Source organism: Eretmochelys imbricata, chromosome 11 (assembly GCF_965152235.1).
Source record: "Eretmochelys imbricata isolate rEreImb1 chromosome 11, rEreImb1.hap1, whole genome shotgun sequence".
Classification (NCBI taxonomy): domain Eukaryota; kingdom Metazoa; phylum Chordata; order Testudines; family Cheloniidae; genus Eretmochelys; species Eretmochelys imbricata.
Window position 1 is genome coordinate 46,131,384 of NC_135582.1, and position 14,696 is coordinate 46,146,079.

General features: G+C 42.7%; 1 protein-coding gene across 5 annotated transcripts in view; it reads right to left on the reverse strand.

Annotated features, from left to right (window-relative positions):
• Nucleotides 1–14,696, reverse strand: part of CWC22 (CWC22 spliceosome associated protein) — a 60,438-nt gene that overhangs the window by 23,504 nt on the left and 22,238 nt on the right. For all 5 annotated transcript variants that reach the window (XR_013347488.1, XM_077829916.1, XM_077829912.1 and 2 more), the window contains 3 exons: nucleotides 13,868–13,960; nucleotides 11,640–11,721; nucleotides 9,389–9,449 (listed from right to left, as the gene is read on the reverse strand). Coding sequence is in view for 4 of the 5 variants with exons in the window: in XM_077829916.1 (XP_077686042.1) it covers nucleotides 9,389–9,449; nucleotides 11,640–11,721; nucleotides 13,868–13,960 (236 nt within the window). In the remaining variant the exon portion in view is untranslated. The remainder of the gene's footprint in view (nucleotides 1–9,388; nucleotides 9,450–11,639; nucleotides 11,722–13,867; nucleotides 13,961–14,696) is intronic.

Genomic DNA, 14,696 nt, shown 5'->3' on the forward strand with positions numbered 1-14,696 from the left:
GAGGTGACAGGTCTCCAGTGGATTGCTTGATGCAGGAATCCCACAATCGGAGAGCCTCTTGACACAGAGCTGATGAGCGTGCTCCCCCTTGCCTGTTGATGTAGAACATCGAGGCCGTATTGTCCATCAACACTCTCACCACCTTGCCTGACAGATGCGGTAGGAAGATCCCACAGGCCAAACATACTGCTCTGAGCTCCTTGACGTTTATGTGCAATATCATCTCCTCCGGAGACCACGTACCTTGGGTCTGTGTCTCGCCTAGATGCGCTCCCCAGCCGATGTCTAAAGCATCCAATATCAGTTCAACCGAGTGGAACTCCTTCCAGGAGAGCCTTGGGGTCAGTCCACCATTGCAGGGAGTTAAGTATCCCCGGCGGGATGGTAACAACTTTGTCCAGGTAATTTCTGGACTGGGAACAGACTATTGCCAGCCACAGCAGCAAGGGTCACATCCTGAGCCTTGCATGGCGGACGACATATGTACATGCTGCCATGTGGCCCAGCAAATGCAGACATACCCGGGCCATAGTTAGAAGGAACACGGTATGATGTCCACCATCGTCTGGAACCTCTCCTGTTGCAGGAAAGCTCTGGCACAGGTGGAGTCGAGCACTGCTCCAATGAACTCTATCTTCTGCACCAGAACTAACGTAGATTTCTTGTCGGTCACCAACAGGCCCAGGGACCGGCACATGACCTGTTGCACTGTGAAGTCCCTTTGGACTTGGGACCTGGAGCGACCTTTGGCCAGCAAGTCGCCAAGATATGGGTAGATCTGAATACCCCGAAGCCTGAGGTAAGCTGCCACTACTGTCATGCACTTAGTAAACACCCTCAGTGTTGTTGCTAGGCCAAAAGGGAGGACCGCAAACTGGTAGTGGTTGGATCCCATTGTGAAGAATAAGAAGCATCTGTGTCCTTGGAAGATCGCTATATGAAAGTATATGTCCTTCAAGTCGAGGGCGGCATACCAGGCTCCCTGATTCAGGGAGGGGATAATGGAGGCCAGGGACACCATGCAGAACTTTAACTTCTTTAGGTATTTGTTGAGGTCTCACAGGTCCAGGATGGGTCTTAGACCACCCTTGGCCTTTGGGATTAGAAAGTACTGGGAATAGTTGTTCCTGTAAGGAACTTCTTCCACCACTCCCAGCTGCAGCAGGCCCTTCACCTCCTGTGTGAGGAGACTTTTGTGAGAAGGGTCCCTGAAGAGAGATAGGGAAGTGGGGAGGGTAGAAAGAAACTGGAGGGTATAGCCCCGGGCCATTGTGTGGAGGACACACCTAACTGTCCAAAGTTATTGTGGTCCATGCAGGGAGGAAAAAGAGAAAGGTGGTTGGAGAAACATAGGGAAAACGGATCCAGGGTACAGTCTGGTAGGTTGCCCTCTGGCGCACCCTCAAAATGCCCACTTGCCACCCTGCCTGTTGTGGGTGGAGCCCGACGGGTAGAGATCAGAGGTTGGTGGCTCTGGCAGCGTTTGTAACCTCTGCTCTTTTTATGAGCCGTCTACTGTCTGAGTTGGTTCCCTTGACCCTGTGGTTGTTGCGGCTTAAACCACTTATGGGCTGAACCCGGGACACAGAGACCTAGGGTTTTCAATGTATTACAGGAATCCTTCAACCCATGTAATTTATTGTCTCTCTGCTCTGAGAACAGTGCCTGGCCCTCGGAAGAAAGGTCCTGTATCAACTGCTGGACCTCCGTCGATAAGCCCGAGAGAAGTAACCAGAGATGGCCAAGGCCATGGTGCATGCTGCGGAGTCCGCCACATCCAGGACTGCTTGAAGGGCTGCTCTGGCCGCAGCCTTGCCCTCATCAAGGATCGCCTGGAACTCCTTCCTGGTGTCCTCGGGAAGCGAATCCTCAAACTTGGCCATGGCTTGTCACATATTAAAGTCATAGTGGCCAAGGAGGGCTTGGTGGTTGGCCACCCTCAACTGGAGGCTTGAGGATGAATAAACTTTGTGTCCGAATAAATCCAGCCTCTTTGAGTCTTTATTTTTAGGTGTAGCTCCCGGTGGGCTTTGCCTCTCCCACTCATTAATGGCCATTCCTACCAGGGAGCTTGGGACTGGGTGGGTTTTGAGGTACTCATGACCCTTAGGTGGCACAAAATACTTTCTTTCTGCCCGCTAGGAGATGAGGGGCAGGGATGAGGGGGTTCGCCACAGGGCGTTTGTAATCTTTGACACCCCTCATGCAGGGACAATGCCACCTTGGCCGGTGCCATCGAGCAAAGGACATCGATTAGGGAGTCCGATGGTTCCTCTAGCTCCTCTGCCTGGAGCCCCAAGTTAGAGGCAACTCTTTCCAACAGCTCCTGTTGAGCCTTAGCATCATCCTGAGGAAGTGGGTGCGGGCGACCCACAATCACCTCATTAGGCTAAGATGTGGTAGAAGCCGGTGTCATGGGGTCTGCCACATCCCTTGGTGGGCCAAATGGCTGTTCCCCGGGGTCCACGTGAGCCTGAGGGCTTCTCCCTTCAGGGCCGTCTGCCTCTGGGGGAGGGCGGGATACTGAGGCCGATGTTTTTACGAGGCCCCCGCCACCAGCCTAAGCCCTTGTGAAGACTGGGTAAAACCCCACAGGTTCAATGGGTACTAGGCAGCTGGGCACTGGCCATGGAGTAGTTGGCAGTGCCGCTGATGTAGAGGGTACCACCGGTGCTGGGGTTTGGCAGGAGGTCAACCCTGCGGTGCTCGGGACAGAGTCAGACCTCAACTGCTCCGGTACTGGAGTTAGAGCCGACTCCACCAGGAATGCTTTGAGATGGATGTCTTGCTCTTTCTTAGTCCGAGGCTTGAAGGACTTGCAGATATGGCACATTTTGCTTATATGCGACTTGCCCAGACACCTTAAACAACTGTTATGCGGATCGCTGATAGGCACTGGGTTTTTTGCAGCAATCGCAGAGCTTAAAGCCTGGGGACTGGGGCATGCCTCGTCCATAGGCTGAGACCTGTTCAGGACTAATCAAGTAAAACACACTAACACTATAACTGTTAACTATATACAACTATTTTACAAGAAAAGTTCGTAATACTGAACAAAGCAAAAAGGCTAACCAAAGCAGCAGACTTTCTAGCACCATCACTGGCGGCAAAAAGGAACTGAGGGTGGGGAGAGTCGGTGACGATCCTTATACCTTGGAATGTGCACGCCACTCCAGACGGCACCAGAGCCAGTCCCCTACAGATACCACTGAGGGAAAATATTCCAGCACCGGTGCATGTGGCGAGCACACACACCTAACATGAGCAAGCACTTGAAGAACTTAAGTTTTCTACTTATTCAGACCGCGCATATGTTTTTTTATATTTAATTTTTATTTACTTCTCAAATCTCAGTTTTCACCTCCTTTCATGCATTCTCTTATGCTTGGGAACTGCATGCCACTGAAAGCTTGTTTCTACACACACTTGCACTCATTTAACTAAAGCTATATTTTTAAATGTGATCAAAGTTTGTTTGTTATTTCAGTTTAAGAATGGTTTATTTTGGTTTTGCTTAATCCTGTAAAAACAGATTAATCAAAAACAAATAAGACACTCCTTAAATGGAAATCAGAGTAATTACACACAAACTTTCAATTAAAAAATACAGCTCTAGTTGAATGGGTACAAGTGTGTTTAATGACAAGGATTTAGTGTTAGCCAAGTACCCAACTCTGCACTCCTTAAACTCACATTTTTCAAAAAACCTTCCTATGTTGATCTGCTCACCAACAATATTTTCATGTGTTTAGTTGTCTGAACTGTATAATGCCTTAGTTGGACTGAAAAGTCAACTGGGCAAGAAAACTCTTCTTTTTAATGTACTTTGTAAAGTTAGGACACTTTCTTAATTAGGAAAACAAGATCAATGCTTCATATTAACACTAACTGAAGTGATAACAAAAGATTCACAATACGCAGAGATGTTTAAAATATTTAGGATTTTGACTAAAATGTTGCTCTTTCTAGTTTAGCACATTTTAATTAATTAAGAGTAATTACAATGGTTTATATTTACCCAATAGCATTCTACAGCTATTTCTCTTCCTTCTCTTCTTTGGTTAGCAGGGATACTACTCAGATTCAAGGCAAGCAAAGATGTGGAGAATAGGCCTTTCAGCAGCATCTGGCTTCTTGGCAAACTCTGCAGGCTCTTGTGCTGGCACAGTTACTGCACTCCCTCTTGGTCTGTCATGTATTTATTCTATTGGTAGGCTTCCTGAACTTTCTGTCCCTCTAAAATGCCATTTTCTCTGTATTAACTTGCTTTTAAATTCCAGAGCAATTAGCTTAGAATTCAACCTGCTTGCTGAACTCCTGAACAACTCAGACCTATAATTACTGAACAGCAATTGACAAAAACTGCATTTTGAATTTATAGTATGTTGTACTGCTACATAATGCAACTGAGAAGAATGTTATTTAGCAGTTCAAAAAAGGATGTTGGCAGAATTATATGATAAACCTATACAATACCTGCCTACATTCTGGCCCCAATCCTTCAACCATCTATTCAGATAAACCCCCTGTTTAGCACCTCAGTGATGTTTCAGTACTATGGAACTCTGAAAACTATTTCGTTTAATTATTTTTTCTGTGAAATAATGTAGTTTTCAAGAAAAATATAATGTCAAGTTTATCAAGGGAATGCTATCTACCTCTAGGAAATCCAGAGGATTCAGTGAAAAGGTTCAAAATCTCTCCCTACCATGCATGTAAAGTCCAAATGACTAAAACATTCACTACTGAGCTCACAAGCGGCCATAGCCAGAACTTTAAAAAAAAAAAAAAAAAAAAGTTACCTGACACCGACTAGCCTGATTTCTCAGCCTACTAGCCTTGGTTCAAAAATCAAACATGTAAATACCACTTGTACCACGAGGCTCCCCGAAAAGGTCACTGTTCCAAAGCCATTTCTCCCTATCCCCCACAGTGAAAAGAATAAACAAGCTGTGTACTGTTATATTGTATACCATACTGAACTGTAAAATAAATCAATTCTACCAGTATTAATCTAAATACATTTTTTCTGAGTAGTATTTGACCAGCTATAGAGCTGGTTGATAACCACAAAAAAGTAGTAACCGAATAAGCTTTTTAACGGATACCAGTAAAATTGATTGAATAATATATTTGCCAAGTACTATTCAACCAACTCTACTTATTACAGATCTTCTTTCCTTGGATGCCATAACTCTTTCTATATTATTTCTATTATAGATCATGGCAGATCTTTTTCCAATTTGTCTTCAGTGTGTTTTTTCTTATTTAATCTCTCACCATCTTTCTTTCACTTTCCATGCATTGTGCTCGCCATCTCTCCATGTATTTTGTGTCTCACTTTTGTTCTCTTAAAACCAAACTCGAAGGGTATGTCTACACAGCTACTAGACACCCATGGCTGGCCTATACTAGCTGACTTGGGCTCACGGTGCTCAGGATGCAGGCCTGTTTCACTGCTGTGTAGACTTCTGGGCTCAGGCTGGAGCCCGGCCTCCAGGACCCTGTGGGGCTGGAGGGTCCCAGAGTCATGGGGTTTTTCTTTGCTGTGTAGACGTGCATTAAAAGAAAGTCAAGTACTATTTAGGGTAATTAATCAATCTCTCTCTTCCCCCACTCATACCTACAGCATTTGGAAATTTTACCAGACATCCCATAGCTAAAAAATTAAAACCTACTATCCGCTTAATGAAACAAACAAAACAATTAGGGAGCGATACTGTTCAGGAGCAATATGCAGGGAAACCAAATTCTGTTCCATTCCAGCGGCTGGAAAAGGAGAACATTTGGGATTCCTAACAAAGTGTTGCTCTCTGGGTCTTGCTTGGGAGCTGCAAACCGGAATGTCCGTTAGCCCAGTGTTTCCCAAATGATGGGTCGTGGGAAGATTCTAGATTGGCCACCACATCCAGGGCCAGATTAACCCATAACGGGTCCTGACCTACCCAAACACACACTTCTCCCAGTCTGGTGCGGAGGGGAGGGTCCGGAGTAAGGGGCCATGAGAGTGAGCCCTGCCCTGCATTCACCCTGCAGCCACAGCTCCTGTCCTATAGGGCTGGACCTGACTTCCCACTCCGGGCATTGCAACCTGCTGTATGAGGTCACTGCGCCATTCAGATTTAGCCCAGCCATTCCTACTGGCCAAATATGAGTGGTGCTGCAACCCCATATACCAGGTTGCAGTGCCCAGAGTGGGGAGCCAGGTCCAGCTCCAAAGGACAAGAACCGCTGCTGCAGGTGAGTGCAGGGTGGGCTCACTCTCCAAACCCAATCACCACCCCTCTAGGCTGGGGTTAGGGTTGTGATGCTTGGGCAAAGTGTGTGTGTGTGTGTGGGGGGGGGGTGTATATGATGGGTTATAAAAAAGACAAAATGCATTTGGTGGGTCACCTTAGTAAAACATTTGGGAACCACTGTACTAGCCAGAGCCCAATAATGAAAAATGGAGTCCCGTCAAACAACAAGTCTGGCTTCTGGGATGGAGAAGGGGTATTCTCCTTTCGTCTTCCTCCCCACACCTCAGAACTTCCTGGCCACTGTGAGGATATCAGGTTCTCTCTACTTCACCTCTTTCTCATCTTTCTGGATGCTGAACGGGGAGCATTTGCCACTATTATATCCTTCTCCCAACATTCATATTTTCAGTCGTCTCCCCAGTAAACAGTCTCCGAGCCTGCTTCTGCTATTACTCAAAGCTTCCCCAAACTTTGGCAGAATGAACCTGACCTGAATCTCTTCAGCTTTACTGTTGCCTGCAGGAGTCTGAAAAACAGCAAAAACTGACAAAATTCGTCAGCTTTTGCTTTGTTTCAGGCTGTGGCAGCTCAGGGCAGGAACAAAGGCACTGACGCTGCCTACTGATTTGGGAATTCAGCGCTGTGATGATTTCAACTCATAAGATAACCTTCACATCAATGCAGGCTAGACAGGTGCTTTTTAAAAAGATGAAATCTTAGATTCTGCATTTGCTCAGTGAAGTTTTCTACTCACCGGACCATCATACACATATTGCATCTTTGGCAATTTAGGAGGAGGGTTAGGGAAGTCAGGATGCCCTGATACACAGTGTCTTCAGTGTCCTTATGTGGAGGAGATGGTATGGGTGCTTTGGATACCCTAACTTAGACACCCCAATACACAAGTGTGATTTAAACAAGCAGCTAGTACGCCTGAACAACATCCTTAGTAGCCAGGCTGCAAGGCCTTATCAGTGTGGTAGGGCTTTTTTGTAAATAGACTCTTACGAGAGGGTGCTGCCGGTGCCTGGACCATTTGCAGGTAGTTGATGGTTGTATGGAGTTGTTTGGTGATGCATTAAAGTTGGAGAAATGGTTGTGAACCTTGGGGCAAGTCACCTACTGAGAGTGGTATAACAGCACATACTGTACTGTAAACTGTATTTTCTGGATTTGTTTTTAATAACTAAACGGATTTGCCTGACAACAGGATTTTTTTTCTCTTCAGAATTTTCTGGGTATGCCTCTGGAAATCCCTGGAAATCATAATCCTCTATTGCTGAACATCACATTTATTCGCTGCTGAATCATTTCCTACAAAATGACTTTGAGCTTCAGATAGGGAAATACACAGCAGGATCAGATAACCTCTTAGTCTCCTAGTTATCTGCAAATAACCTTAATAAGAAAACATAGTAAATAGCAAAAATAATTTCTAATGATAATATTTATCAAAGTTTTCCTAAAGGGCGTCAACTGTTTCTTTTTGTCCAGACAAAAGATATTTATATCATATTGACTTCACCTGCACAAATTGTTGCATTGATAAAAGTGAGCTTCATGCATCTCTGGATCATATTTTGTTTTAAATAAAAGAGATTGTTCGTCTTTCATGCATTGAACTTCAAAGTCACAATTCAGATCCCTAAGCTAGAGCTCACTTATCTGTTGATTATTGACAATCTCACCACTGACTAAATACCTGTCTTGGGAATTACGTGGCTATTTAGATCCTGCCCACTGCTTCAGGATCTGGTTTAAGTCATAGACAAACAGCAATTTCCTTTTCAGAACACATAGCAGTCAAATGGATTTTAGATGTACTATCTGCAGACAAACAGTTAGACATTCTTCAAGCTTACACCAAAACAGCCATACTTGGAGATGATTGCTTAATATAGTACATATTGCTTAAACAAGACTGTGAAAGCAACAAAACCTTTTTTAAAGCATTCCCATAAAATACAGGGTGCAATTCCATCTTTTGAAGCTATCACGTTGAATTTCTAGCTGAACAGATAAAATCAACAGCTATCCAGAAACCTACTAAAAAAATCTTCCTACAGAAACATTTCTCTGGCCTCTAAGTTGTAGCTGTTCTATAGCAGTAGTTTTGTCATCTGTGGCAAATGACATCATTTCAACAGCTTGCATAACAAACATTTTTATAAATAGAATGACATCACTTTATAGTTAAAAATGTATATTGAAAAGAAGGAATTTCACCCAACTGTCTGAACTGCTAACCAGTGTTCCCTCTAATGTTTTCCATCCATGTGCGGAATGAATTTTGTTATGTGTACCATATCAAAGTAATGTGCGGATGTGTGTCACCAGTACAAACAAAAAACCTAGATATAATATATATTTTTAAAAAGCTACCATAGAGATAATTACTCCAGCCCGGACAGGTTAGGCATTTTCGAACTCACTACTCAAAAGAATTAAAGTTAAGCATAAGAGAGAAATAAAAATTATGAAATGCATAGACCAGTCACAAAACTAAAACACACTTTTAAAGAAGTATCAAGTAACACCACCACCACAAGTATGTTTGGAAGGTGAGTGTGACAGAGAGACACACATGCTGCCCCTTGAAGTAGATTGGTACTCAGCAGTCTGAAGTCCGCTTATTGAGACACAGCAACAGCTGCCAGCAAGCTCCTTCCATCCTGAACCCTGTTGTGTCACACCCCCCAACCCCACTATGTGGAGATTGGGTACAGGGGCGGGGGACACCCTGACACCAGCATCTCCCCCCCCGGCACAGCAAGCGGGAGGCTCCTGGGAACAGCTGGCCAGGGGCTTCAAGGCAGAGGGCAGGAGCAGTGTGGCAGTGAGGGGAGGGACACCCGAAGTACGCGGCACTTGATAGCTGGCTGGGCGGCCACCCAGCCAAGCAGCTTAGAGGGAACTTAGCTGCTAACTGCTAAGTGAGAAAGAAAAACCAAAAATATCAAATGTCATGGTATTTATCATAAAGATTACAAAATGAGAAACAATAGCTGTAAGAGCAGTTAATTCCATTTTATAAGTAACATGATTGCATTGTAGGTGTATATCATGTGAATATTAATTTTGCTAAAATGTTAATGATCAAATTATACTCCCCCCCAAGAAACAGAAAGGGAATCAAAAGCAAGGCTTACAGTTTGACTGTCAGGAAAGTCCATCTTCAACAATTTATGAGCACATTCTTCAAAGTCTAAGCTGCAAAGAAAAAATAAATAGTTTTGTATTCCCATTGAGTACACATTATGTTAAAAACACATACAGAATTATGCTGATACCAATGATGTTAAACGTACAAACCAAAGTGTTTTAGCATGACAAAAGTATGATGTAATTGAACTTGTTGCTGTTAAAATGCCCTAGCAATGCTAGTTTCGGCTCCTTCCAAACATAAGGGTGGTTGAGGAAATCAGTATTTGAAGTATGGTGACAAATGAAACAATAAGGCGAAAGCTGTCTAAATCAAGACTATGATCTGCATTTTAGAGAAGACTGAATACATTCTCCTTTCACCACACTTTAATTACTCATCAAAAGCATTGTGTTCAACAGCTTTCTTTAAAAGTTCTCAAGCTTAAACTAAAATATTTCCCAACAGCATTCTGCTATTCAACAATTTTATATCTGAAAGTGAATCCAAAGCTAATAAATCTGCAGACATACTAAAAACAAGGTGACTCTCTTTTATGAGACACTGCTATTACATCATACTAAATGGAAATACACAAAGTCTAGTAACAAAAATACATAAGTTCATTCTGACTCACTCCTGTAAAATACCAAAATGTAACCTCTGTACCCATGCCCATATACTTTTCTGAAATTTCTATCTTGATCTTTAGTATCTCAGGTTTCAGAGTGGTAGCTGTGTTAGTCTGTATAAGCAAACAGAACATGGAGTACTTGTGGCACCTTAGAAACTAACAAATTTCTTTGAGCATAAGCTTTCGTGGGCTAAAACCCACTTCATCGGATGCATGCAGTGGAAAATATAGTAGGAAGATATATATAGACACAGAGAACATGAAAAAATGGGTGTTGCCATACACACTATACTGAGAGTGATCAATTAAGGTGAGTTATTATCAGCAGGAGAAAAAAACCTTTTGTAGTGATAATCAGGATGGCTCATTTCCAACAGTAGACAAGAAGGTGTGAGTAACAGTGGCGGGTGGGGATAAGCATGGGGAAATAGTTTTACTTTGTGTAATGACCCACCACTCCCAGTCTTTAGTCAAGCCTAATTTAATGGTGTCCAGTTTGCAAATTAATTCCAATTCAGCAGTCTCTCGTTGGGAGTCTGGTTTTGAAGTTTTTTTGATGTAATATTGCGACTTTTAGGTCTGTAATCGAGTGACCAGGGAGACTGAAGTGCTCTCTGACTGGTTTTTGAATGTTATAATTCTTGACCTCTGATTTGTGTCCATTTATTCTTTTACGCAGAGACTGTCTGATTTGGCCAATGTACACGGCAGAGAGGCATTGCTGGCACATGATGGCATATATCACATTGGTAGATGTGTAGGTGAATGATATATGTGATATATGCCATCATGTGTTAGCAATGTCCCTCTGCCATGTACATTGGCCAAACCGGACAGTCTCTACGTAAAAGAATAAATGATATATGTGATATATGCCATCACTTTTGTCAATAAAACTGTGCATCGTAGACAAGGCCTGAGGAGAGTTTGGAACAATAGTTCTGAGAGGTATGAACTGCCTCCATTCATCTCCGTAAGCTGCCCAGTAATAAATTACTGTTTACTATTTCATTCCTCATGTAGGAAAGGCGAGAGAGGATCACACATCTATACAATTTACTGTGAGCAATGACTCATTTTGGTACCACAAGAGGCTAGCATTTGGCAGATACTACCAGCTATTTTTAACCCTCATGAAAAAGCCAAGCTCAAGGAGCCTAACAGAGCTCATGGAGTATTCAAGAAACAACGAAAGGGAGCCAAGTAACATACACTATTATATTTTGCATATTTACACAATTTGCTGTAAGACTGGAGATTCACACGGGTGAAGCTTATTTTGTGGGCAGTCTGGAAAAGTACTGTTTCCCCGTACCCCCAGTCTGTCCTGACTAAACCAGTGCTCCATAAAACAGAAGCATGATCTAGTGTAACATTTTAAAAGTCTTCACCCAAAAAGGAAGTTTAGAAATGTAATGTACTAAATCGTTTCTAAATTAAGAACTTAAGAATGGCCATTCTGGGTCAGACCAATGGTTCATCTAAAACATCTGTTCAATTTGTTTATAAGACTGTAAGATAATGATAAAGCTATTAACAACCCCATATTCAACAGATTCAGTACAAATGCACTAATTTCTAAAGGACCACACACTTTTTTCAGTATAAATTATATACGTTTTACCTTGACTGAATAGCAAGATAAATTGTACGACGAAAGGAGACCAGGTTAATTTCTGTTTGGTCATGGATAGTCACTTTTTGTCCTTGAAGAGAAAAAATTGGATATTTAGAAATTGAAACACAGACATACATTCTAAGACAGTAGAGATGTATGCATCTTCAGTAAGTCTTCAGTCTATTACGTAATATTGTGTATAAATATATTTAGGAGCATTTAGTAGGTGCTGTAAAGTTTACGAAAAACACTGGTACTTGCATGATGTGAGACTACAACTTAAAAAAAAAAATCAAATTCAAAAGTTATTCACAATTTTCAATGATACATGTATTAAGGTCCTGATTTTGCGAAGGGCAGAACCATATTCCTGTGCAGAATACAGACACCTGTTTATGATCTGGGACTAACTGAGTGAACATTTTCTTTTCATGTGCTGGCTGGCTGATGTTTAGCCATCCAGAACTTGAACAAGGACTACAAAATTAAACCAAAACGTTTAATACAAAACTTAATAAAGGCAATTACTTACACCAGGGATGGGCAAACTTTTTGGCCCAAGGACCACATCTGGGTATGGAAATTATATAGCAGGCCATGAATGCTTATGAAATTGGGGGTTGGGGAAGCTCTGGCTGGGGATAAGGGGTCCGGAGGGCAGAAGGGGGATCAGGGCTGGGGCACGGGCATGAGAGGGATACAGGGGGGCAGGCTCCGGGCGGTGCTTAACTCAAGCAACTCCCAGAAACAGTGGCATCCCCCGCCTGCTCCCCTCCCCCCCCGCAGAGGTGTGGCCAGGCGTCGCTGCATGCTGCCCTATCTGCAGGCGCTGCCCCTGCAACTCCCATTGGCTGTGGTTCCCAGCAAATGGGAGTTGCGGAGGCAGTGTGCGGAGCTCCCTGGCTGCCCCCACATATAGGAGCTGGGAGGGGGAACATGCTGCTGCTTCTGGGAGCCGTGTAGAGTGGGGCAAGATCCCGACCCCGCTCCCCGGCTGGAGCGGGGCAAGCCCCGGACCCCACTTTCCGGCAGGAACTTGAGGGCCAGATTAAAAAGCCTGGAGGGCCGGATGTGGCCCCCAGGCCGTAGTTTGCCCACCCCTGACTTACACAATTGTGTGTATTTAGATCCAGACTCAGTTCCCATTAACATAAACAGGAACCTTTCCATTCACATCAATGGTAGCTGGATCAGGCCCATCGTGGCCCACCAAAGGATATTTGATGTCATGCACTGGAACAGAATTAAAAAGGACTAAAATAGCTAAACAGCTGCTCTGAAGGAAATTAATATCCTATTTCATATGGGAGTTTTCAAATATGCAACAGAAGTGACAACAGGCTTCTGTGAATTACCATCTTTTTCTTCAGCCTACTATCTAAGTAAATTTGTGTTTATTTTTTTTGTACAATACTGTAACAAGCTGGTGAAGAAATGATTCCCACCGCTCTACAGAGTAGAGCTTTCCTTCTACATTTTGCAGACCTATGAAGTAAACATCTATACTTATTCTCATTCATCATATCTTTCTCAGTAATTGCATAAGACGTTCTACAAAATGCACAGACGCCAATACGATTGTTTTATTTGGAGTAAATAACTTGTAACAATGGCCTGTACAATAAATTATCCTGTCTTGAAACTCCCTTTTTAAAAAACCATCAGTTGAAAGGTAATTGCAAACTTGAATTTTGAAATTGACCTTAAAACATTCAGACAGAGCACAAATAGCATGTCCTCAACTGTTCTTAAAAATTCCTTCAGAAAAATTACAATTTTTCTACTCCCTGGTTTATATTTACAGGGATCTTTCTGGAGTGCAACTGACACAATCAAACATACAAAGCCACAAATTCCTCCCTACTCCCGTTTCTCTTTCTATGGGCCCCTGCCCACTTCCTCCCACCTCTTCAGTTTTAGCTTTGCTGTTGCTATAATTGGTAAACACCCTCTTGCAGAGCCCGTGGGAGGACATGCACCATCAACAAAAATGAAACTTAATATGCACAAAGTGCTGTCAAAGACAAAGTAAACAAATTGAAAAAAGAAAAATAAGCATATTTAATCTTGTAACAGTAAAAACAAATTTTAAATAGAAATGTGATTTTTGTTGACTGCACACTTTAAATCTCAATTGCTTCAGATAGCATATAGCAAGTTACGTTCTGAGATTTTCTTTTCTTGATCTACTATAAAAAAAGATCAATAGTAAATGTCTATAATCATACTCCTACCTTCTTCATCCTCTTCATCCTCTTCTTCATCCTCTTCACTGCTTCCAGCATCTTGATCTGTTTCTGAGTCACTACCACCTTCATCAAGAATTTCTAGAAGCAAAATTCCAAAGTAAATATTCCTGGGGTGGACAGTTTGCCTAGTGACGCAGAGATGTGGCCCCAAATACCTCGGGATATGTCTAGTCCTAAGGGAGGGAGAGCCTGACAAAGCTGGAGCATGAAGACATGCTGCAACCGAGCTTCAACAGAAGGAAAGTCACTCTGACACAAGGCTTAGAAAAATGGGACTCCAGAGGGCCTAGATACCGTAGTGACAGGTATATTAAAATATATGGCAGATAGACAAATAAAAGGATCCCCCCCAAAATAGGGATGCCAAACTCAATTCAGGCATACAAGAATGAAAAACTGGTGGAGAGGGAAACTGGTTGGTACTTTTCCAAAAACCTATTTTAAAAATTCCTTTCACTGGTTTGACATAGGCAAGCAATGGAGGGCTCTGTGTTGAAACTCAACTCTTGGTCAGAGGAAAAATCGTTGTGACAAAGGCTCAGGAGGAAAAGCAATGTACTCAGTGCTCTCAGGAGATCCCTGTTCTTGTGGAGAAAAAGCTGCCTTACATTTACTTTATAAAACCAATATTACTTTTAAAATAATAGATTTCATATTTGAAAGCAGAGTTGTTATTTAGAAACACAGAAGTGTTGCCAAAGAACACACAGTAGAAAAATCTTTATTAAGTGTGTATTAAACTATTACTATACGAATCTTTGGGACACAAATGACAGATTAAGAATTGTGTAACTACAACAAGGATGTAAGTAAC